The 23,982-nt window shown below is 43.0% G+C and overlaps 1 protein-coding gene across 1 annotated transcript in view; it reads right to left on the bottom strand.

The window, feature by feature from the left end:
* The window catches only part of LOC124001530 (protein piccolo-like), a 137,004-nt gene that overhangs the window by 14,129 nt on the left and 98,893 nt on the right, over positions 1–23,982 (bottom strand). The window contains 6 exon segments of the mRNA XM_046308382.1: positions 3,467–3,493; positions 6,564–6,694; positions 7,975–8,034; positions 9,269–9,522; positions 9,650–9,717; positions 9,833–9,941. Of these exon segments, the coding sequence (XP_046164338.1) occupies positions 3,467–3,493; positions 6,564–6,694; positions 7,975–8,034; positions 9,269–9,522; positions 9,650–9,717; positions 9,833–9,941 (649 nt within the window).

Genomic DNA, 23,982 nt, shown 5'->3' with positions numbered 1-23,982 from the left:
ATTATCAGCAACCATCACTCCTGTTCCAATGGAAAATTGTGTAGGCTAATCCACGTTTATCATTTTAAAAGGCTACTTGATCATTAGAAAACCCTTTTGCAATTATGTTAGCACAGCTGAAAATTGTTGTCCTAATTTAAGAAGCAATAAAACTGGCCTTCTTTAGACTAGTTGAGTATCTGGAGCATCAGCATTTGTGGGTTCGATTACAGGCTCAAAATGGCCAGAAACAAATAACGTTCTTCTTAAACTTGTCAGTCTATTCTTGTTCTGAGAAATGAAGGCTATTCCATGCGAGGAATTGCCAAGAAACTGAAGATCTCGAACAACGGTGTGTACTACTCCCTTCACAGAATGAAAAAAGAGGATTGGGAGGCCCCGGTGCACAACTGAGCAAGAAGACAAGTACATTAGAGTGTCTAGTTTGAGAAACAGACGCCTCACAAGTCCTCAACTGGCAGCTTCCTAAAAAGTACCCACAAAACACCAGTCTCAATGTCAACAGTGAAGAGGCGACTCCGGGATGCTGGCCTTCTAGGTAGAGTTCCTCTGTCCAGTGTCTGTGTTCTTTTTCCCATCTTAATCTTTTATTGGCCAGTCTGAGATATGGATTTTCTTTGTGACTGTCTAGAAGGCCAGGATCCCGGGGTCGCCTCTTCACTGTTGACCTTGTGACTGCTGTTTTGCAGATACTATGTAATGTAGCTGCCAGTTGAGGACTTGTGAGGCGTCCGTTTGTCAAACTAGACACTCTAATGTATTCCATAAAAAATCTGCCGTTTCCAGCTACAATTGTCATTTACAGCATTAACAATGTCTACACTGTATTTCTGATCAATTTGATACTATTTTAATGGACAAAAAATGTGCTTTTCTTTCAAAAACAAGGACATTTCTAAGTGACCCCAAACCTTTGAACAGTAGTGTATAGACACACTGGCTAGACAAGATAACAACATGAAACAAGAATAAAGTCAAAGAAATAGTGATGTATGTATGTTTGTCTGGTTGAATCAATATTTGACTGTAAGGCACAGCTCCACTCCTGTAGCAGAGAGCATAAAGGTGAGGTGAAAAACACATCTGACTCATGAAATGATTTCACATTTCAACTTTGATTTCAACACGGCAATGTTCTTGGCTACATCTGCACAATCAGATAATCACATTGCACATTGAAGCAGGGGGGGGAAACAGACTGAAAGCAGAGAGGCAGATAATTAGAGAGCCAGAGAAGGTAAGACTGATAGAAAAAGAGGGAGGGAAGGAAAGTAGGAGACAGAGGGGCAGAGAAACAGAGACAGAATGCAAAGAAGGAGAGAGGCAGAGAAGGAGAGAAGCACAGAAGGATAGCAGCAGAGAAGGAAGAGAGCAGAGGATAGAAGCAGAGAAGGAGAGCAGAGAAGGATAGCAGCAGAGAAGAAGAGAAGCAGAGAAGGAAGAGAGCAGAGAAGGATAGCAGCAGAGATGGAAGTGAGCAGAGGATATAATTAGAGAAGAAGGAGAGCAGAGGACAGCAGCAGAGAAGGAGAGAAGCACAGACGGAGAGCAGGAAGAGTGCAGAGAAGAAGAGAAGCAGAGAAGGAAGAGAGCAGCGAAGGATAGCAGCAGAGAAGGAAGAGAGCAGAGGATAGAAGCAGAGAAGAAGGAGAGCAGAGAAGGATAGCAGCAGAAAAGGAAGAGAGCAGAGGATAGAATTAGAGAAGAAGGAGAGCAGAGAAGGACAGCAGCAGAGAAGGAAGAGAGCAGAGGATAGAAGCAGAGAAGAAGGAGAGCAGAGAAGGATAGCAGCAGAGAAGGAAGAGAGCAGAGGATAGCAGCAGGGAAGGAAGAGAGCAGAGAAGGATAGCAGCAGAAATGGAAGAGAGCAGAGGATAGAATTAGAGAAGAAGGAGAGCAGAGAAGGATAGCAGCAGAGAAGGAAGAGAGCAGAGGATTGAAGCAGAGAAGAAGGAGAGCAGAGAAGGATAGCAGCACAGAAGGAAGAGAGCAGAGGATAGCAGCAGGGAAGGAAGAGAGCAGAGAAGGATAGCAGCAGAGAAGGAAGAGAGCAGAGGATAGAAGCAGAGAAGATGGAGAGCAGAGAATGATAGCAGCAGAGAAGGAAGAGAGCAGAGGATAGCAGCAGAGAAGAAGGAGAGCAGAGAAGGATAGCAGCAGAGAAGGAAGAGAGCAGAGAATGATAGCAGCAAAGAAGGAAGAGAGCAGAGAAGGAAGAGAGCAGAGGATAGAAGCAGAGAAGAAGAGCAGAGAAGAATAGCAGCAGAGAAGGAGAGCAGAGAATGATAGCAGCAGAGAAGAAGGAGAGCAGAGAAGGATAGCAGCAGAGAAGAAGGAGAGCAGAGAAGGATAGCAGCAGAGAAGAAGGAGAGCAGAGAAGGATAGCAGCAGAGAAGGAAGAGAGCAGAGAAGGATAGCAGCAGAGAAGGAAGAGAGCAGAGAAGGATAGCAGCAGAGAAGAAAGAGAGCAGAGAAGGATAGCAGCAGAGAAGGAAGAGAGCAGAGAAGGATAGCAGCAGAGAAGAAGGAGAGCAGAGAAGGATAGCAGCAGAGAAGAATAGCAGCAGAGAAGGATAGCAGCAGAGAAGGATAGCAGCAGAGAAGGATAGCAGCAGAGAAGAAGTAGAGCAGAGAAGGATAGCAGCAGAGAAGGAGAGCAGAGAAGGATAGCAGCAGAGAAGAAGGAGAGCAGAGAAGGATAGCATCAGAGAAGGAAGAGAGCAGAGGATAGAAGCAGAGAAGGAAGTGAGCAGAGAAGGATAGCAGCAGAGAAGGAGAGCAGAGGATAGAAGCAGAGAAGGAAGAGAGCAGAGAAGGATAGCAGCAGAGAAGGAAGAGAGCAGCGAAGGATAGCAGCAGAGAAGAAGAGAGCAGAGAAGGATAGCAGCAGAGAAGAAGAGAGCAGAGAATGATAGCAGCAGAGAAGAAGGAGAGCAGAGAAGGATAGCAGCAGAGAAGAAGAGAGCAGAGAAGGATAGCAGCAGAGAAGAAGGAGAGCAGAGAAGGATAGCAGCAGAGAAGAAGAGAGCAGAGAAGGATAGCAGCAGAGAAGAAGAGAGCAGAGAAGGAGAGAAGGAAAAGAACAGAGAAGAAGAGAAACAGAGAAGGAAAATATTAGAGAAGGGTAGAAGCAGAGAAGGATAGAAGCAGATAAGAAGAGAGCAGAGAAGGATAGCAGCAGAGAAGAAGGAGAGCAGAGAAGGATAGCAGCAGAGAAGAAGAGAGCAGAGAAGGATAGCAGCAGAGAAGAAGGAGAGCAGAGAAGGATAGCAGCAGAGAAGAAGAGAGCAGAGAAGGATAGCAGCAGAGAAGAAGAGAGCAGAGAAGGAGAGAAGGAAAAGAACAGAGAAGAAGAGAAACAGAGAAGGAAAATATTAGAGAAGGATAGATGCAGAGAAGGATAGAAGCAGATAAGAACAGAATCGGAGAAGAAGAGAAGGAGAGAAGCAGAGAAGCACTACACTACCTTGCGTTCTGGACTACCATGACTTGTCTGAGAGTCCAGGGGAGTGAGAGGAGGGTAGAGACAACAGACAACAAACAACAAGAACAGCAAAAAGAAAGACATCGTCAGAGAAACAGAGACATAAAAGGAAGGAGATAAAGAACGACAACATAGAAACATGAAGACATGGTTTATTTACTACTGTCTACTGTTTAAACACATATCAAGCAGTCCCTATATACTGAGCTAAAGGACAGTGTGCGTGTGTGTGTGCTGGCAGTTTCTATCCAATCCGGATACAGTCTCTGAATCTTTGATCCAATCCGAAATCAGGGTAGAGTCTCTGGCACTGTACTGTAAAATCCTATGAACATGGCTGTTAGAGCCATTAGTAGAAAGCAGATAGTGTTATAGGTCAGATTAAGACTATTGATCTCTCTGCCTTTTCACAGGAAGAGAGGGATGGAGACAATGATGGGGCAGGGAAGGAGAGAGGGATACGCTAAGCTGATGCTGATAAACTGATAATCGCTGTCCCGTGGGAGGGTTGAACCTTACTACACTATCACATCAGAGCACTCAGAAAGGGAACACTGCAGCCAATCTAGAGACCACACACACACACACACACACACACACACACACACACACACACACACACACACACACACACACACACACACACACACACACACACACACACACACACACACACACACACACACACACACACACACACACACACAATCAGCATTCTAGAGAATATCTTAGAGTAAATATAGAATGCTTTGATACAGTGACAAAACAGTGTTTCATATCAAGTTGTAATATCTGTCCATGAGTACGTTTACATGCACCGTGTACGAATCAAGGCGGTATCACCTCCGGTGATAGTCCAATAGGGCGGCGCACATTTGGCCCAGCGTCGTCCGGGTTTGGCCGGGGTAGGCTCTCATTGTAAATAAGAATTTGTTCTTAACTGACTTTCCGAGTTAAATAAAGGTTCATAATTTGATATTAAATTGATTAGGAAAAGGGGTATACCTAGTTAGTTGTACAACTGAATGCATTCAACTGAAATGTGTCTTCCGCATTTAACCCAACCCCTCTGAATCAGAGAGGTGCTGCCTTAATCGACATCCACAGCGGCCAGGGAAGAGTGGGTTAACTGCCTTGCTCAGTGGCAGTAAAACAGATTTTTACCTTGTCAGCTCAGGGATTCAATCCAGCAACCTTTGCGGTTACTGGCCCAATGCTCTAACCACTAGGCTATGACAGTAGTCAGATTATGCAATAGTCATGTAAACACCTTACTCTGCTTATATTAATCGGCGTAAGGTCGAAATCTAAGTAAACATACACCGATTAAAACACCTGGTTTTCGGAGCAATCTTTTGAATTATTAGGACATGTAAACACCTTAATCGGCGTTCCAGCGGTGTATTCGATCTGCGTGTGTGCTAGCACCAGCTGAGAGCCTCCCTCTTTAGCATGAGTGAAGTGAGTTTGAATCAACTGAATGTATGTGTCTTAGAAGTAGTTTCCACAAACAGACTTCATATGTCCCAACTCAGAATCAAATATATTTCCCAAAAATAACTTGGTCACTGTGGTTGAACATTTATTTTGATTGGCGATTTTCTGCGGTTATCAGAGAGCCATCAGCTAGCCTGATGTAAACAGGGTTAATAGGGAAATCGTTCTTCTTGCAAAGCATGCAAACATTTGAATCAAATTATTATATTAATCTGACTAGCCACAATACCAATACATGTACACTCAATATGCCAACTGAGGCCAGTTAGAAGCCATGGAGATAAGAAATGAAAGTAGCCCACAGTTGGATGTGTCACTATCATGTTTTATGAACTCCTAGGCTTCTACTTACAATCAATCTTTCACAGAGAGCTCACAGTAAATCTAACACAGATGAATAAAGGCACATCAGAGTAACAGTCAATACTCATTAGAGGAGAGAGAGAGAGAGAGAGAGAGAGAGAGAGAGAGAGAGAGAGAGAGAGAGAGAGAGAGAGAGAGAGAGAGAGAGAGAGAATGCAAGGCAGATAGAGAGAGAGAGAGAGAGAGAGAGAGAGAGAGAGAGAGAGAGAGAGAGAGAGAGAGAGAGAGAGAGAGAGAGAGAGAGAGAGAGAGGGAGAATGCAAGGCAGATAGAGAGAGAGAGAGAGAGAGAGAGAGAGAGAGAGAGAGAGAGAGAGAGAGAGAGAGAGAGAGAGAGAGAGAGAGAGAGAGAGAGAGAGAGAATGCAAGGCAGATAGAGAGAGAGAGAGAGAGAGAGAGAGAGAGAGAGAGAGAGAGAGAGAGAGAGAGAGAGAGAGAGAGAGAGAGAGAGAGAGAGAGAGAGAGAGCGAGAGAGAGAGAGAGAGAGCGAGAGAGAGAATGCAAGACAGATAGAGAGAGAGAATGCAAGGCAGATAGATAGAGAGAGAGAGAGAGAGAGAGAGAGAGAGAGAGAGAGAGAGAGAGAGAGAGAGAGAGAGAGAGAGAGAGAGAGAGAGAGAGAGAGAGAGAGAGAGAGAGAGAGAGAGAGAGAGAATGCAAGGCAGATAGAGAGAGAGAGAGGATGCAAGGCAGATAGATAGAGAGAGAGAGAGAGAGAGAGAGAGAGAGAGAGAGAGAGAGAGAGAGAGAGAGAGAGAGAGAGAGAGAGAGAGAGAGAGAGAGAGAGAGAGAGAGAGAGAGAGAGAGAGAGAGAGTTAGAGAGAGAGAGAGAGAGAGAAGGCAGAGAGAGAGAGAGAGAGAGAGAGAGAGAGAGAGAGAGAGAGAGAGAGAGAGAGAGAGAGAGAGAGAGAGAGAGAGAGAGAGAGAGAGAGAGAGAGAATGCAAGGCAGATAGAGAGAGAGAGGATGCAAGGCAGATAGAGAGAGAGAGAGAGAGAGAGAGAGAGAGAGAGAGAGAGAGAGAGAGAGAGAGAGAGAGAGAGAGAGAGAGAGAGAGAGAGAGAGAGAGAGAGAGAGAGAGAGAGAGAGAGAATGCAAGGCAGATAGAGAGAGAGAGAGAGAGAGAGGGAGAGAGAGAGAGAGAATGCAAGGCAGATAGAGAGAGAGAGAGCGATAAAAAAGCAGTCTAGAAGGAGTTAAAAGCATTGTGAAGTATCTCACCCTCTCCCTGGTAGGAGGTAAACCTTGACAAAGGGGTCAGAGTATCTGTTGGGGTCTCTCTGAGCCAGGTTCCTGGCCTGGAGCACATGCACTATCAGGTTCCCCAGGTTCCTGTCATAGTTGATCTGGAGCTGCAGGGGGCAGAGTGGACAGAGAGAGACATGCAGTATGTTCTACTAGGTTCTACAGGCATGTAGACCAGTGTTTCTCAACACTAGACAACCTGATTCTGACGTATCATCAAACACTTGACAGGTGGATCAATCAAGTGGAGGAATTCAGGAATATAAGGCACACTCTACAGACTCCAGACTGGAGTAGCAAACAGAGTAGGTGTGAGACTGGGGTTTGCCAAGGGGGGACCAAGAACCAGTCAAATTGTATCACAAATAGCATTGCAAATTGGCTTAAACTTAGATGCATTGTATTGAATAACTGTTTATTTGTAACTGCCCTAATTTATTTAAATAAACCCATTTGAATATTAACATTGGGAAAATATTCACGTTAGATACACATTTAGTGGTAACCCCCTACAAGGAATATATTTTTTTTAAAGCTGATTTAGGTCTACTCTATTTCTACACAATTTAAAAGCTCTAAAATTATATTTGGAGAACATTAAAAAAAGAAGCCATTCTCACCTTGGCTGCTGTAGCTTCATTTCACCTTAGTCGATAAAGGACGAACACATGCCATACAGTAATGACACCTCGATCAGAACGACAGCGTCAATGCGTTTTGCTACACCAGAAGTACATTCATTTCCAATGGAACGCTGCGTTTGCCTTGCAGCATTGCATTGCAGAGGCTGTTGCAGTGCGTTCTGTGTTCCGCATGCCTTGGATTTATGAAATGTATGCATCAAACTGTTTGCATAGACTTGACAGAAATAGTGGCAAAAGGTGACTGTTGAACTTTTGTTGCACACATATCCACTAAAATGTTGGATTACATAATGAAAAAAGTTTGACTGCAGAATTTATTACACAGTATTGATGCTATGAGGCTGTCGGCCTGATAGCTGCTACACACTAGCTAAACACTAGTTGAGTTTCCTGTCAACTCAACCAGCAGTTCCTTAACCACCTTCCTGCTCTGCTTTCCACATATCAATTGAGAGAGATTGCACTGTTCAGTGTTCCCTCACTGTAGCCATGCTCTCCATAATCCTAAAGACAGCCAGCCAATCACAGAATTTGCGCCCACTCCAAGGTATCCGCATGGTCCTAAAGCCAGCAACAATGACTTGCCTGAACAAAAGCATTGTCTTTTCTCTCCAATCTGAACCATATTGACAGCTCTCTGATCCAATGAGAATAGAGGGGCACTAAGGGTGGCCAATCATATTTGAGGTGTTGCTGGTGCCACCACATGCCCCTCCTCTGGTGCTGCCCCTGAGCAGGCCTACCTGTATTTCTCCTGTTATAGGGTGAGGCTGAGACTTTAGCACCTGCACATCCGCTGCCGACTGAAAAACAAACACAAGCATTGATTATACACTCTGTTCATGCCGATATCAGTCTCACTGATACATGTTCACACACACACACACACATGTTCACACACACACACACACACACACACACACACACACACACACACACACACACACACACACACACACACACACACACACACACACACACACACACACACACACACACACACACACACACACACACACACACACACACACACACACACACACACACACTGCCATGAGAAGCACTGCTTATAGTGTGGCCTCTGGTCTGCCTGAAAAGTTCAGTTACTGTGTCCATCATATTATGGTTTTAATTAGCAATAGGTTGGCTAGAGCCCCTGTGTAGGATAGTTATGGTCAGATGACATATCAAGGACCTGTCCTTGTCCTGGAGATGCTGAGTAGCGCTTTCTGAATGGACTCTATAAGACCCAGGCGAAAACTTACTAGAAGAGGATTAACAAACCGGAAAAAAATCATTCTGTACTGTCAGAGAAGGTTAATTCAGTATATTCAGTATATTACATAATCTACCTACCATAGAAAGTAGTTAATACATAGAAAGTAGAAAGTAGTTAATACAATGTGTATTTACACACTCACACTCACACCCATGCATGCATCTCTCTCTTTCTATATCCCCTGTGTATTTATAGCTGTGTTCTCTGTTTGTCCGTTGCCAGTTTGTTGAGTCAACCAGCGTTTTTGTTCTCAGCTCCTGCTTTTCCCAGTCTCTCTTTTTTCTCAACCTCCTGGTTTTGACCCTTGCCTGTCCTGACTCTGATCCTGCCTGCCCGACCACTCTGCCCGAACCTGACCCTGAGCCTGCCGACCTGCACCTTTGCCCCACCTCTGGACTATTGACCACTCTGCCTACCCTGACCTTGAGCCTGTCTGCTGTCCGGTACTGTTGCCCCACCTCTGGTTTACTGATGGATTATTAAACCATTGTTAATTCAACGTGTCCACATCTGGGTTTTTAGCCTGATTCCTGATACCCTACACACATATACCATGCATGTTTCTCTATAATTAGCCTGCCATGTTTCTGTGATCCACAATGCAGCCACAGCAGTTGACCTTGACCTCTACCACACAAACAAACGTACACATGCACAGCATTTGTGAATGATTAATTATGAACTGACCAGCCATATGGATGTAATAGAGGGAGCTACGGGCTCTCAATATCATAATGTACTACTAGTGAAGGCATTACCTTGGCACTGTGGCGTTGTTTCTTGTTGATGGCTGGGGAGGCAGGCTGACCGGGGCTGGGGACGGCACTAGAGCTAGCCGATGCATTGCCTGAGTGTAACAGAGCTGAGCGGTCAAGGGCAGAGAGGACCCCTACTCCTCCTGGCCCCCCCACCCCCATTCCTACCCCCATCCCAGGGGCCTGCTGTTGGGAAAACTTCTGCAGCTCTGCAGCCAGCTGCTTAGGGTCCACTCCTGGAGAACACTGTCTGTCACCTACACACACACACAGACACAGTAACATTCACAATGAAGCATTGTAAAGTTACATAAACATTATGATACATTATAACAACATAGTGCAAAAGTCATGATGAAGCATTATAACAAAGTAGCGGTGTACCAGGCTTCAGCTGGTCATGGTTCTCCAGGGCCTGGGGATGCTCAGGGTCAGACAGCATGTTCAGGTCACTGAGAGAGACAGACAGAAAGGTCAAATTTAGGTCTCATCTAAATTAAGTGGGGATAAGAGGAGAGAGGGATGAGAAAGGATAGAGAGCGATGAGGAATAAGATATTTGACTCACAGTCTCACACAGAGCTCAGTCTCTGCAGACGGCTGACCCATAATGCACTGCACCTCCTCGTAAGTCTTCCCCATCAGAGGAACCCCGTTCAACTCCAACACCTGCATTCCTACAGAGAGAGACAGAGAGCGAGAGAGCACTTTGACGGCAGTAAGATAACGTAACAACACATAACCCTTCATAATATCACACTTATCTGTTTGGTTTATGTATGTTTATGACACATGATTCAAACAGCTATGGCACCACAGATTGATTCTCGATCCTGCAGTCAGGGTCTTGAGACAATCTCAGACTACAGACACCTTGGTCTCAATGCATCTCAGAACACAAAACACAACCCAAACAAGTTTAGCTCAGGGAAAAAAATGTCTTACTCCTTCTCAAGAGTAGGCGCTACATCTTTTAAAAAACCACTGCCTTTCATTTCATTGACTAGAACAGTGGTTCCCAACGTTTTTTGTTTACTGTACCGACTACTTAATTTGGCTCAGCCCGGAGTACCCAATAAGTACCCCCATAGTGCATTTTACCAGTAACTGTGTGGTCTCATGGGTCTTCTTAAGTACCCCCTGTGGATAGGTCAAGGACCCCCAGGGGGACCTAGTACCCCTGGTTGGGAACCACTAGACTAGAGTATATATTTTTCAGGTTCTGGTTCACACAGCAGACAAGACTCAGAGAGCATGACAGAGTATATAGCAGTAAGAGCTGTATGATGGATATTGAAAGGGAGAAAGTGCACAGTAAACTCAAACCCATGCCAGCATCGGTGCTGTGGCTGCACTTACACAAATGAAACCTCGTCTTCAGATAAGACTTTTGCTTACGAAGTAACTCGCCAGCCGCTGTGACAACAAAAGATTTTATTAACATATCTCTCTCTTTGTATGTTAGAGAGTCAAGGCCTGTCATGTTTTGTCATTTATTATCATGTCTTGTCCCTGTGCTCCCCATTCTATTCGTTTCCCTCTGCTGGTCTTATTAGGTTCTTTCCCTCTTTCTATCCCTCTCTCTCCCCCTCCCTCTCTCACTCTCTCGCTCTCTCTTCTCTCTATCGTTCCGTTCCTGCTCCCAGCTGTTCCTATTCCCCTAATCATCATTTAGCCTTCCCACACCTGTTCCCGATCCTTTTCCCTGATTAGAGTCCCTATTTCTCTCCTTGTTATTCGTTTCTGCCCTGTCGGTTCCTTGTCTAGAATTCACCGTGCTGTGTTTGTGTATCGCCCTGTCGTGTCGTGTTTTCCTCAGATGCTGCGTGGTGAGCAGGTGTCTGAGTCTGTCTGGTTCAAGTGCCTTCCCGAGGCAACCTGTTGTTCACCTGCTGTTCAAGATCGAGTCTCCAGTTTGTCCTCGTCATTTCGAGTGAAAGTTGTGTTTTTTGGATTGTATTTACTTTACTGGATTAAAGACTCTGTTTTCGCCAAGTCGCTTTTGGGTCCTCTTTCACCAGCATGACAAGGCCACAGCAACATTTAGAATACTCTCTCTCTCTCTCTCTCTCTCTCTCTCTCTCTCTCTCTCTCTCTCTCTCTCTCTCTCTCTCTCTCTCTCTCTCTCTCTCTCTCTCTCTCTCTCTCATTCCCCCACTCCTCATCTCTCCCTTTCTTCCTCTATTGATCTCTCTCTCTCTATCTCTCCTCTCTGTCTCTCATCACTCCCCTCTCTCATTCTCTCTCTTTTGCATCTGAGGGTACAAGTGTTCAGTTCCATGGTCTCTTTCAACTAAAGTCTAAACACAGAATTTGCATTAAGTTAATTTAGTCCTCTGAAGAGAGTCAGATAAAAACACAACATAAGACCACAACAACACAATGGTTCTATGACTGCTTCCATTCCTAGGAGGGTTACTGTGTAATAGGATGGCTGGTTGCCTAGTGGTTAGAGCATTGGGCCATCAACTGAAAGGTTGCTGCTTCGAATACTCGAGCCGACAAGGTGAAAATCTGTGTACTTGAGCAAGACAATTAACCCACATTTGCTCCAGGGGTGCTGGACTACATGGCTGACCCTGTAAAACAACACATTTCACTGCACCTATCTGGTGTATGTGACAATAAACCATACAAATACAGTACCAGTCAGAAGTTTGGACATCAACTCATTCCAGGGTTTTTCCTTATTTTGACTATTGTTCTACATTGTAGAATAATAGTGAAGACATCAACATTATGAAAAAACACAAAGGATAATGAAGTAAGCAAATCAAAATATATTTTATATTTGAGATTCAAAGTAGCCTCGCTTTGCCTTGATGACGGCTTCAAATCAAATCAAAGTGTATTTGTCATGTGCGCAGAATACAACAGGTTACAGTGAAATGCTTACTTACAGGCTCTAACCAATAAGGTATTAGGTGAACAATAGGTAAGTAAAGAAATAAAAACAACAGTAAAAAGACAGTGAAAAACAGAAACGAGGCTGTAACAGTAGGGAGGCTATATACAGAAGCAAGGCTATAACAGTAGCGAGGCGACATACACACACCGGTTAGTCAGGCTGATTGAGGTAGTATGTACATGTACTGTAGGTACAGTCACTGCGGGGACAACGTCCTCGATGCACTTATTGATAAAGCCAGTGACTGATGTAGTGTACTCCAGTCTGTGATTGGATGTCATAAGATGAATGCACCAATTTGTAAGTCGCTCTGGATAAGAGCGTCTGCTAAATGACTTAAATGTAAATGTAAATGTGATTGCAAAACAGTCTTAAAACCTGTTACGGCTAGACGTTCCGCTAGCGGAACCCCTCAACAACATCCGGTGAAATGGCAGAGGGCCAAATGCAAATTAAATTACTATAAATATTCAACTTTCATGAAATCACACATGCAATACAACAAATGAAAGCCACACTTGTTCTTAATCCAGCCAACATGTCAGATTTCAAATAGGCTTTACGGCGAAAACAAACCGTGCTATTATCTGAGGATAGCACCCCATCAAACAAACACAGACAATCATATTTCAACCCTCCAAGGCACGACACGAAACTCAGAAATAAAGATATAATTAATGCCTTACCTTTGACGAGCTTCTTTTGTTGGCACTCCAATATGTCCCATAAACATCACAAATGGTCCTTTTGTTCGATTAATTCCATCGTTATTCCGTCGCGAGTTCCAACTCGCACAACAGGACTACAAAATATCTCATAAATTACCTGTAATCTTTGTCCAAATATTTTAAACAACTTTCCTAATAAAACTATAGGTATCTTTTATTTAAATAAAGGAAAAACATCAACCAATTTCAAAGGAAAAACATCAACCAATTTCTAAAGACTGTTGACATCCAATGGAAGTGATAGGAACTGCAAGCAAGTGCCTTAGAAATATAGATCCCTATAGAAAACCCATTGAAAAGAGAGTGACCTCAAAATATTTTTTTCCTGGATGGCTTGTCCTCGGGCTTTGTTATACTCACAGACATCATTCAAACAGTTTGAGAAACTTCAGAGTGCTTTCTATCCAAATCTACAAATTATATGCATACCCTAGCTTCTGAGCCTGAGTAGCAGGCAGTTTACTTTGGGCACGCTTTCCATCTGGACGTGAAAATGCCCCCTAGCCCGAAGAGGTTTTAACAGTCTCTTGGCGTACCATCAACCAGCGTCATGAGGAGTGCTTTTCGAACAGTCCTGAAGGAGTTCCCACATATGCTGAGCACTTGTTGGCTGCTTTTCCTTCACTCTGTGGTCCAACTTATCCCAAACCATCTCAATTGGGTTGAGGTCAGGTGATTGTGGAGGCCAGGTCATCTGATGTAGCATTCTATCACTCTCCTTCTTGGTCAAATAGCCCTTACACAGCCTGGAGGTGTGTTGGATCATTGTCCTGTTGAAAAACAAATAATAGTCCCACTAAGCGCAAACAAGATGGGATGGCATATCGCTGTGGTAGCCATGCTGGTTAAGTGAGACCTGAATTCTAAATACATCTTGACAGTGTCACCAGCAACCCCACACCATCACACCTCCTCCTCCATACATGTGGAGATCATCCGTTCACCTACTCTGTATCTCACAAAGACACCGCGGTTGGAACCGAAAATATCAAGTTTGGACTCATCAGACCAAAGGACAGATTTCCACAGGACTAATGTCCATTGCTCGTGTTTCTTGGCCCAAGCAAGTCTCTTCTTCTTATTGGTGTCCTTAAGTAGTCGTTTCTTTGCAACAACTCAACCATGAATTTTGCCTGATTCATACAGTCTCACACAGTCTCCTCTGAACAGTTGATGATGAGATGTGTCTGTTACTTAAACTCTGTGAAGCATTTATTTGGGCTGCAAGAACTTATCCTATCCATCAGAGGTAACTCTGGGTCTTCCTTTCCTGTGGCAGCCCTCATGAAAGACTGTTTCATCATAGCGCTTGATGGTTTTTGCGACTGCACTTGAAGAAACTTTCAAAGTTCTTGACTGACCTTCATGTCTTAAAGTAATGATGGACTGTCATTTCTCTTTGCCTATTTGAGCTGCTCTTGCCATAATATGGACTTGGTCTTTTACCAAATAGGGCTGTCTCCTGTATACGACACCTACCTTGTCACAGCACAACTGATTGGCTCAAACGTATTAAGAAGGAACGACATTCCACAAATGAACTTTTAACAAGGCACACCTGGTAATTGAAATGCATTCCACCTCATGAAGCTGGTTGAGAGAATGCCAAGAGTGTGCAAAGCTGTCATGAAGGCAAAGGGTGGCTACTTTGAAGAATCTAAAATATATTTTGATTTGTTTCACACATTTTTGGTTACTACATGATTCCATATGTGTTATTTCATAATTTCGATGTCTTCACTATTATTCCACCATGTAGAAAATATTTAAAATAAAGAAAATAAAGAATGAGTAGGTGTGTCCAAACTTTTGCCTGGTACTGTATATGTTAGAGAAACACAAACAACTAAACATTATGTCAAAATTAGGATACACTGAGATACTTACTCTAGCTACATAATCATTTTCACAATCTGTATAAGCTCAATACTATTATAAACTGTAGGGGATTTTAGGGAGATGGCATATGCAGAGAGAGAAAGTGTCAGGACCTGGTTATGAACCCGGGTCTAAGGAGTGAGAAACTGTCACTTAACCAACTGAGCACCAAGGGACCAAACAGAGAGAGAGAGAGAGAGAGCAGAAGAGGAACTAAAGATAGGAACTTGGGCCATAGAAGAAGCGCAGAAAGCACAACTGAATAAAAAATCCTGAAATGATATGGGGGTGGCCACTCCCACACAAGGGGCAGATGAACAGACGAGCTACCACCAGGAGATGGCGCCAAATCCCTCTCTACATATATAATTACTAAAACATACAATACATGACAAATGGTGACCCTGACGTGGTCTGGTAAAAAGATATCACTGGACATTGGTGTGCCAGCCGATTGGCCAGTACTGTCGTCGGACGGTGTGTCTCACAAATCCTGACCGGTCAACTAAAAAGGGTAAGCAGACACCTGTTGGTGGAAAACTAAAGTTCTGCACATTGGAGTTATACAAATTTAGTTGTGAGACACCCGTTTGATGTAAGTTACTAAATTTAAACTATTATGATGTGTGAGATTGGAAAATATTTGAGAAAGTAATATCTCCATTGGCAACTGCAATTTTATTATTGATCGACCATACTTAATGGTGCATTGTGTATGGGATGTACTAGTATGCCTGGTTGGTAGGTGGTAACAGAGATCACTTACACGTGTATGAATGATGGGTAACGGGTGGCCACTAAAGCTTGAATGGATAGTCTGGGACTACATATATGAGTGGTGAGCAACGAGTGATCGCCAAAGTGCGAATAGAAAGTCGTATGATGCGAACGTGATGTATTAGGCAGGGCCAAGTGTGAATGACGGATATTTAACTTGATTACTCGGACTTGAGACCGATTTAGCCGTAGGGAAAGGGTATCACTTGGGTTTCAGTAAAGGCATGAGTTGTTGGCAGTATTGTAGTGTACATGGAATATCGTTGGAAATGGAAAAGGTGTAGAGAACACTGAAGTCCACTCTAGATTTAAATAAAGGCAGAGAGGGCAAGGAGTGGAGGAGACTGGGTGAGAAGCTGTACAGAGTATGGACAGAAGGTGGGGCTATTGCATCTCCTACTGGTCTGCTTGCTGGGGAGAATTAAGATTTGTGTGTGTCTGGTGTAAATTGAAGTTTACTGGCGTAAATGAAGATTTGTGAGACTCAAATCGTGTGCATGAAATACGTTTGATATTCAGTCGGGGACTAATATCGGTATGAATGAGGTCGGGGACCAAGCGAGTGTGGTACATTAGGCATTTCAGTTGGAGCTGGTAATGGTGAGAATGTTGAAAAAGTCGCAGGCTTGCAGATGAGAGTAATATCATAGAATATTGAGGGGGTGTGCATGACTGTTGGAAAAGGTGTTCAACTCTATTAACGTAAAATTCTGTGTGTAGAGTTATATTATGAAGTTTGGATTATACTAATATTGTAGAATTACATAATCAACATCTGAACATACTTACGATAAACATTAATTGAGCCACTGAGTAATGGATAAGATATACACTAGGTACGGGGCGACGGGTGTGGTCGATGTAAGACGGGAGTGGTGTTTTAACCAAGTGATGAGAAATAAGGTAGATTTATTTTGTTCTTTTAATTAGTTTACACAAGTACTCCCCGGTTATTGATTTTGGTTTGATTGTTCAGATAACACCACTGAAATTAAACAGGAGGTTATGGTAGACTAACATTAGAATCTGTTTTCATTATGGGGTACAATGAAAGGCCCGAAGAGGGGATTGCAGACTGAGGTTTTTATGTTAAAGGGACAGTGCACAATTATCACAGTTGTGTGTGTGTGTGTGTCTAATGGCTGGGGATTTAAGAAGTATTTTTGGGGAGACAATTTGGAGAAACACGAAGAAAACATGAAACACCGAGACAAATTATTTGAGTATGAGGGGATTATCATAATTATTAGGTTTTGTTTTTGTAGTCAACGTTTGGGTTAAGGGGATTTTCACGCACTGCAAAGACTTTGAAAGTTGGAGAGAAGTGAGGAGAGTTTTGGAAGGGGGGCCAGAACAGGCAAAGATAGCAGTTGCTGAGTGGAGACAGGGGGGAGAGTTGGACATGTGGAAAATGTAGGGGGCGCTCCTACAGGATAATGTCAGAACATAAGGATACTATACTAATTTTACCTACGTCATTATTTAGAGTAGGTAAGGTTGATACCTGGGCAAAGCCAGATATCAAAAGGGGGATGGGTAAATTGTGGTCTAGGATAGGATGGGGACTATTGGATAAGAAACTAATAATAAATAAAAAAATGTAAGCTAACAATTGGGCATAGAAGTTAAAGATATAATCAGATAAAACATATGAGAAATTGTTTGTTAACCAAGCCTGTATGTCCAGGATTTTATGCATTACAGGTGAACTACAGGTGAAGTCACTCAATCCAGTCCCAGAGGCTTGGGGACCATAGAAGACCCCTGGTGACAGCTAGCTGAAAGAGCTACCCAGATTCATATCGCACGGCGGAAGGGTAAGACACTTTTTCACTGTCGGACAATAAACAGAGTTCGGGAGAAGAACTGGAATTAACAGAATTCCGGGGGCTAACTCCCGAATGAAGTAACCCTACCTGTCCTATCACCCCTGTTTCTGTTCATAGAAGTGAGGATGTGTCTGGCTCTGGCTAAGTGATGTGTATTTTGTTCCAAAATGAACATAAGAGATCCCTAGATCTGGGTAGACAGGAAGTTAGAGTAGAGACTACATGATAACCGACTTCGGACTGTTCTAAGATTGGAGAAGAGGGTATCCTTATAGCATAGAGGGTCCCACAAGGGTGGATAGGTTTTCCATGATATGGGGGAAACCTGGGAGCAATGTTGAACTTTGTAAAGGTGATGAAATCCTACTAACCATAAAAAATATTAAGCTCTCCGATACAGGCACTCACACCCTCGGACTACAAAGGACGAGGACAGACATGATGGGTGTGTTTTCTATTAAGGTACTGCCAAGACCAGAGGTAACCGGACACACTCCTCTACCACCACTGTGTTAAAAATACCATTCAGATAATTAATGTTAGAGACTATTCGGCTATTGATCAATTAGGAACTGGGACTGGTTTTGATGGTAGGGACAATTTGTGGCTGTCTTATATGAGGTACACAGCTAAATCCCTGAGAAGAAAGGACTGCATTATTTGTAGTCATGCTAGACCTGTTCTGGCTACACACCCATTTGGTGTTGGGGCATATGGGGGCAATTACAGTTGCATCACGGGTACAGGTAATGGCATTGATTATGGGAGATTGCCTGAAGCTGATTGCAGTAGTAACATAACCATTAATTCCACTTGTGGATGATGTGTGGAGCCAAAAGAGTGCTGAGATCCATTCTTAGAGGAGAATGGCAAGGTACGTGTGGTCTGACCAGTTTGATAATTCCACTGACCATTGTTGATGTTACTGCTGAACAGCTGCTGAGTTCTGTATCCAGGGGACCTGAGAACATTCCATCCAATGGGAGGCATAGACGTAGTGCTCCATGGACAGAGGATGTAGTTGACATACACTAACCTGTTGGGAGTGCCAGTGGGGGTTCCTCATGAGTTTCAGGCCTTGGTAGGAATGATGGACTCTGGCACTTACTACCTAGTAGGGGTCCAGCCATAGTGGATGCTAGACAGACTGCATGGATTAATTATATCTACTATAATCAACAGCGTTTGGTGAATTACTCCCGTGATGCACTCACTGGTATGTCTGAACAGCTTGAGGCCACTTTTGGGGTTTCCAGACAGAATAGACTTGCCTTGGATATGCTTCTTGCCAGTACATAACCTTTTATCAACACCAGCTACAAATGTTTTCACTGCAGGCGGTCACTAAGTCTGAGGTACTAAAGAAGCTCCTTACACTTGACCCCCAAAAAACATTGGGTCAGATCCTGTAAGGTTGCAGCACCTATCATCGCCAAGCCTGTCTCTCCTCTCCGTGGCGCACCTGCCTGGTTTAAATTTTAGGCTGAATTTTGATGTATGGTTTTGTCCTCTGGGTTTCGCCTGCCATATCAGTTCTGGTATACTCGGACATTATTTTAACAGTTTTACAAACTTGTGTTTTCTATCCAATACTACCATGCATATGCATATCCTAGCTTCTGGGCCTGAGTAACAGGCAGTTCACTTTAGGCACGCTTTTCATTCGGCCACCAAAATACTGCCTCCTACCCCAGAGAGGTTAAATTCTCTACAACAAAGCTTTCAATGCCCTTAACCTTGTTCTGAACACCTCCAAAACAAAGTGAATGTGGTTCGGTAAGAAAAAAAAAAAAAATCCCCTCTCCCCACAGGTGTGATTGCTACCCCAGGGTTTAGAGCTTGAGGGAGTCACCTCATACAAGTACTTGGGAGTATGGCTAGACTGTACACTGTCCTTCCCTCTGCACATATCCTAGCTGCAGGCTAAGGTTAAAGATACTTTGTTTCCTCTATTGTAAATCACTCTTTCACCCCAGCTGCCAAACAAACCCCGATTCAGATGACCATCCTACTCATGCTAGATTACGGAGACCTCATTTATAGATTGGCAGATAAGGGTGCTCTCGAGCAGCTAGATGTTCTTCACCATTCGGCTATAAGATTTGCCACCAATGCTCCTTATAGGACACATCACTGCACTCTATACTCCTCTGTAAACTGGTCATCTCTGTATACCCGTCGCAAGTCCCAATGGTTGATGCTTATAAAATCCTCTTAGGCCTCACTCCCCCCTATCTGAGATCTCTACCGCAGCACTCATCCTCCACCCGTTCTGCCAGTCATATTCTGTTAAAGGTCCTCAAAGCACACACATCACTGGGTCACTCCTCTTTTCAGTTGGATGCAGCTAGCGACTGGAACGAGCTGCAACAAACACTCAAACTGGACAGTTTTATATCCATCTCTTCATTCAAAAGACTCAATCATGGACACTTACTGACAGCTGTGTGATTCATTATCTATCTTCTTGCCTTTATTGGGCACAGACAACCGCACAATGTTTCAACAATTATTTGGGCTGCAATGTGTTGCTGCCACACACAAACGTTTTAAATCCCAGCCCCCGTCCCACCAGGAGGCCTTTGGACAGGAATTTGTTCTTATTTACAATGACGGCCTAACAGACATGCCTAGTTAAATAAAAGGTTAAATATAATTTGAAAAAGTACCATTAATGATGTTCATGTAATAAATATATAAAAAGGCAGAACTTGTTTAATAACTTATAGTTACCATTTCCAGGGGGTAAATATGGTAAAACCAGTCATTTAATTAACACAGCAAGTAACTCACCGGTTTGGCAATTGGCCTTGTTCTTTGGCAGCTTTGTAGTAAATGTAGTTGGTTTCTTCACTCCAAGTTCACGAGAAACCAAAAATGCACACATTGGTTTAACTCACCTAAATAGATGCCACTATTAAAGCAATATTTACATTTCTTAAAAATATATATTTTTCAAAGTTCCGTTTTCACTATCAAAATCACACTTTTTTATAGAAACAAAACAAGGTTCTAAGTCTGCAACAATGCTTAAATCACATCAGGATACCACTTTAGATGTGTGGTAAAAATGTAGGAAACCGCAATTTTTGGGTGTAGATACCTTTAAATTCAAGTGTGCAAACGTGATTGCAGTTTTCTAAATAATATTCACCACTGGATTGATGCCAATAATCATGATATCATTCTGCCAGGTAGGCATACATTCATTTGTAGTAATGTGCCGTGTGCACAGCTGTCATCAAAGGCAAAAAGGTGGCCAATTGAAGAATCTCAAACATTACATTTTGATTTATTTAACACATGATTCCATGTGTGTCATTTCAGAGTTATGTCTACATTATGCTACAATGTAGAAAATAGTAAATATAAAAACCCTTGAATGAGTAGGTGTTCTAAACCTTTTGACCGGTAGTGTACATCAATCATTTCAAAGCTCACTACATTGTATTACACAATTTCAAAGCCCATTTCATAAAGAACGTTAAACGCGACTACATTTAGTAACTTTGAAGAGATGGTAATTGGGTCTAAACGTTTGGCATGTGTAGTGTAAGAATGTCAAAGATAATTCTAGTCCTCTGCGTTGTGTTTATAAATGGAATTTCAGTTAGGTTTTTCAAACATATGTTTAGAATCAGTTACGACTGTCAGTCCTGAACGCATAGCTACATGTGCTATGTTTTCATTGGTCTGAATCGGCTATACATTGAGTCTAGAGCAGGATTTGTTATTTGGCCATTGGCCCAGTTGCTGCAAGGACTTGGTCAGCCACAGGCTAGGGGGTTATAAATTGCATCCCGTCCCTGTTCCGTGGAGAGAATTACTGAGGACAGGGGAGCATGAACATCTACCTCCCCGCATGATTTGTTCTTTGAATAAACCTATTAACGTCCCCCAGCTTTGCTTTGGGGTCAGTGTTATTGAATAATAACAGCAACTGCTAACAGTAGTGTTAATTCAGTGTACTTTATCGCCCATGTCACGAAAGACTCTTCCCACACCGCTTCAGAAGCATCTGCGTTCAAATGTGGTTATGCTAAGATATATTCTCAAGAGGGAATTGTTGATATGCTGTAATGGAGTACTGACCTGTATTGGAATTGTTAAGGTCATACCATCATTTTGCTATTTGATTTAGCATTAAGACCCTTTAATGTAAAAAAACGTATTTACATAAGTATTCAGACCCTTTGCCATGAGACTAGAAATTGAGCTCAGGTGCATCCTGCTTCCATTCATCATCCTTGATGTTTCTACAACTTGGAGATCTGGGAAAGGGAACCAAAAAACGTCTGCAGCATTGAAGGTCCCCAAGAACAGTGGCACATGACAGCCTGCTTGGAGTTTTCCAAAATGCACCTAAAAAGGACTCAAGAAACAAGATTCTCTGGTCTGATGAAACCACTATTGAACGCTTTGTCCTGAATGCCAAGCGTCCCTTCTGGAGGAAACCTGGCGCATAGTGGTGGAAGCATCATGCTGAGGGGATGTTTTTCAGCTGCAGGGATTGGGAGATTAGTTAGGATCGAGGGAAGATGAAACGTGCAAAGCACAGAGAGAATCTGCACCAAAATGCTCAGGACCTCAGACTGGGGCGAAGGTTCCCCTTCCAACAAGACAATGACAAATCACACAGCACAGCCAATACAGGTGTACCAAGCTTGTAGCGTCATTCCCAAGAATACTCGAGGATGTAAACTCTGCTAAAAAAAACAAGTGCTTCAACAAAATACTGAGTAAAGGGTCTGAATACTTATGTAAGTGTGATGTACATTAGGAATAATCTCTAAAAAACTGTTTTTGCTTTGTCATTATGGGAGTAGTGTGTGTGTAGATTGAGGAAAAAACAAATTAATCCATTTTAGAGTAATGCTGTGTCATGACGTTGCCCTCCGAGTACAGCGAGCACCATCCCCACTCTCTGCTTCTACAACCAGACTGCTGTGGTCAGAGGTCGTGAATTCCTGAGAAGACTTCATGGACACAGTTATAGAGAGTGGTTTTTCATGGAGACAAAGGAAATCCTTCCAGCTCACAGAACTTGAGGTACGAACAAATTTCATGTTCCAGAGAAAGTGTAAAAGATCAGTGAAGAATCCTGCTACGAACTGGTCCGTTGGGCAAACTTGGGAAGCTCAAGAGAGACGGTGTGGCCACATTACCATAACGCTCAAAAGGAGATGATCGTGGACTTCAGGAAACAGCAGAGGAGGCAGCCCCCTATTCACATCGACGGGACAGTAGTTGAGAAGGTGGAAAGTTAAGTTCCTCCGTGTACACATCACAGACAAGCTGAAATGGTCCACCCACAAAAGGTGTCATGACGTTGGCCTGGGGGATAGGTTTAAGACTGTTATAAATACCTCTTCCCCCCAATTTTCCTATAACCTACTGAGGTTACATTTAAAAAACCCTTTGTTAACATAGAGATTCTGGGAACATCAGTAGGTGGGGAGAAATTAACTATATTCTGGTAATCCGAACAATTGAACATATGCGGTGGTACTTAATGAATATGATATCATTGATGAGAATGTCTCAGATGACAAGATGACAAACTCTACACCGAGTTATCGGATTCACATGGAATTGTTGTTCAATTTAAATGTTTGCATATGAAATTATTTGTGATGGGATGAAATGTGATTTTAGCTTCTAAAATGAGAGATGTGGATTTTCATAAGATAAGGCTGAGATAATCAGTGGCCCGCCTCTGAAGGGACATGGACTATAAAACATTTCAAACATGCCCGCTTCTCCCTTCCTATATAAAGCCTTGAAGCCAACATAACTTCCTGTTCCGAAGACGTGGGGACGACGGTCCTATGTCAGAATGGTTCAGATAACTACAGAACGAAGCCAACCTCAGCGTGAGCTTTGGTGGCGAATGGTATGAACTTTGAACTCTTATTCACTACAGAAGTGATACCTCCTAGCTGCTGAGTTAGCAACAGCAGATGCAACGAGGGTTAGGAAGGAACAGAGTATCCCGTCTATCACCCAAAGACATTACTACGTATCCAATTGACAACCGGAGACATTCTTCAAAGGACAAAGGACTCGGTTTGGCATCACGGCCTTCCATCTACCACCAACGTACTGAAGCGCAGCTCAGAGTAAATATTTATTGCATTTTCCTTTTCCAAATGGGTGATAATTAAGAATGCATAAGATACTGTATTTTTCCCTTTGTTCCTCAGTCTCCCGCTTTTTCACTCAACCCAGTCCCTTTTCCTTTGTGTCATATCTGTTCCGCCCTCTAGGGACGTTCTCTATGACGTAATTTGTAATCAAGTTATGATTAATTGTGTGTATGTGAAGTCTGTGATTAGTTAGGTACTTAGTAAATAAATAAACCCAATTTTGTATTGCTGATTCAACTTGTTAGCCAGGGTTCTTGCAGATAACCAATAATTTACAACTTTCAGATTATGAGACTGAAGTAAGATGATTGATATTGACTGCTATTTATGTAAAATATTACTAGGTCTTTAGGAACACATTCTTATTTTCAATGACGGCCTAGTTTGTGTCGGCTTTTTTGGTCCTCCAATAAAATCGGTATCAACGTTTAAAAAAAAATCATAAATCGGTC

The sequence above is a fragment of the Oncorhynchus gorbuscha genome, linkage group LG02 (assembly GCF_021184085.1).
Source record: "Oncorhynchus gorbuscha isolate QuinsamMale2020 ecotype Even-year linkage group LG02, OgorEven_v1.0, whole genome shotgun sequence".
Classification (NCBI taxonomy): domain Eukaryota; kingdom Metazoa; phylum Chordata; class Actinopteri; order Salmoniformes; family Salmonidae; genus Oncorhynchus; species Oncorhynchus gorbuscha.
The sequence above is the reverse complement of the archived record's forward strand: the minus strand, read 5'-3'. Positions and strand labels throughout refer to the sequence as shown.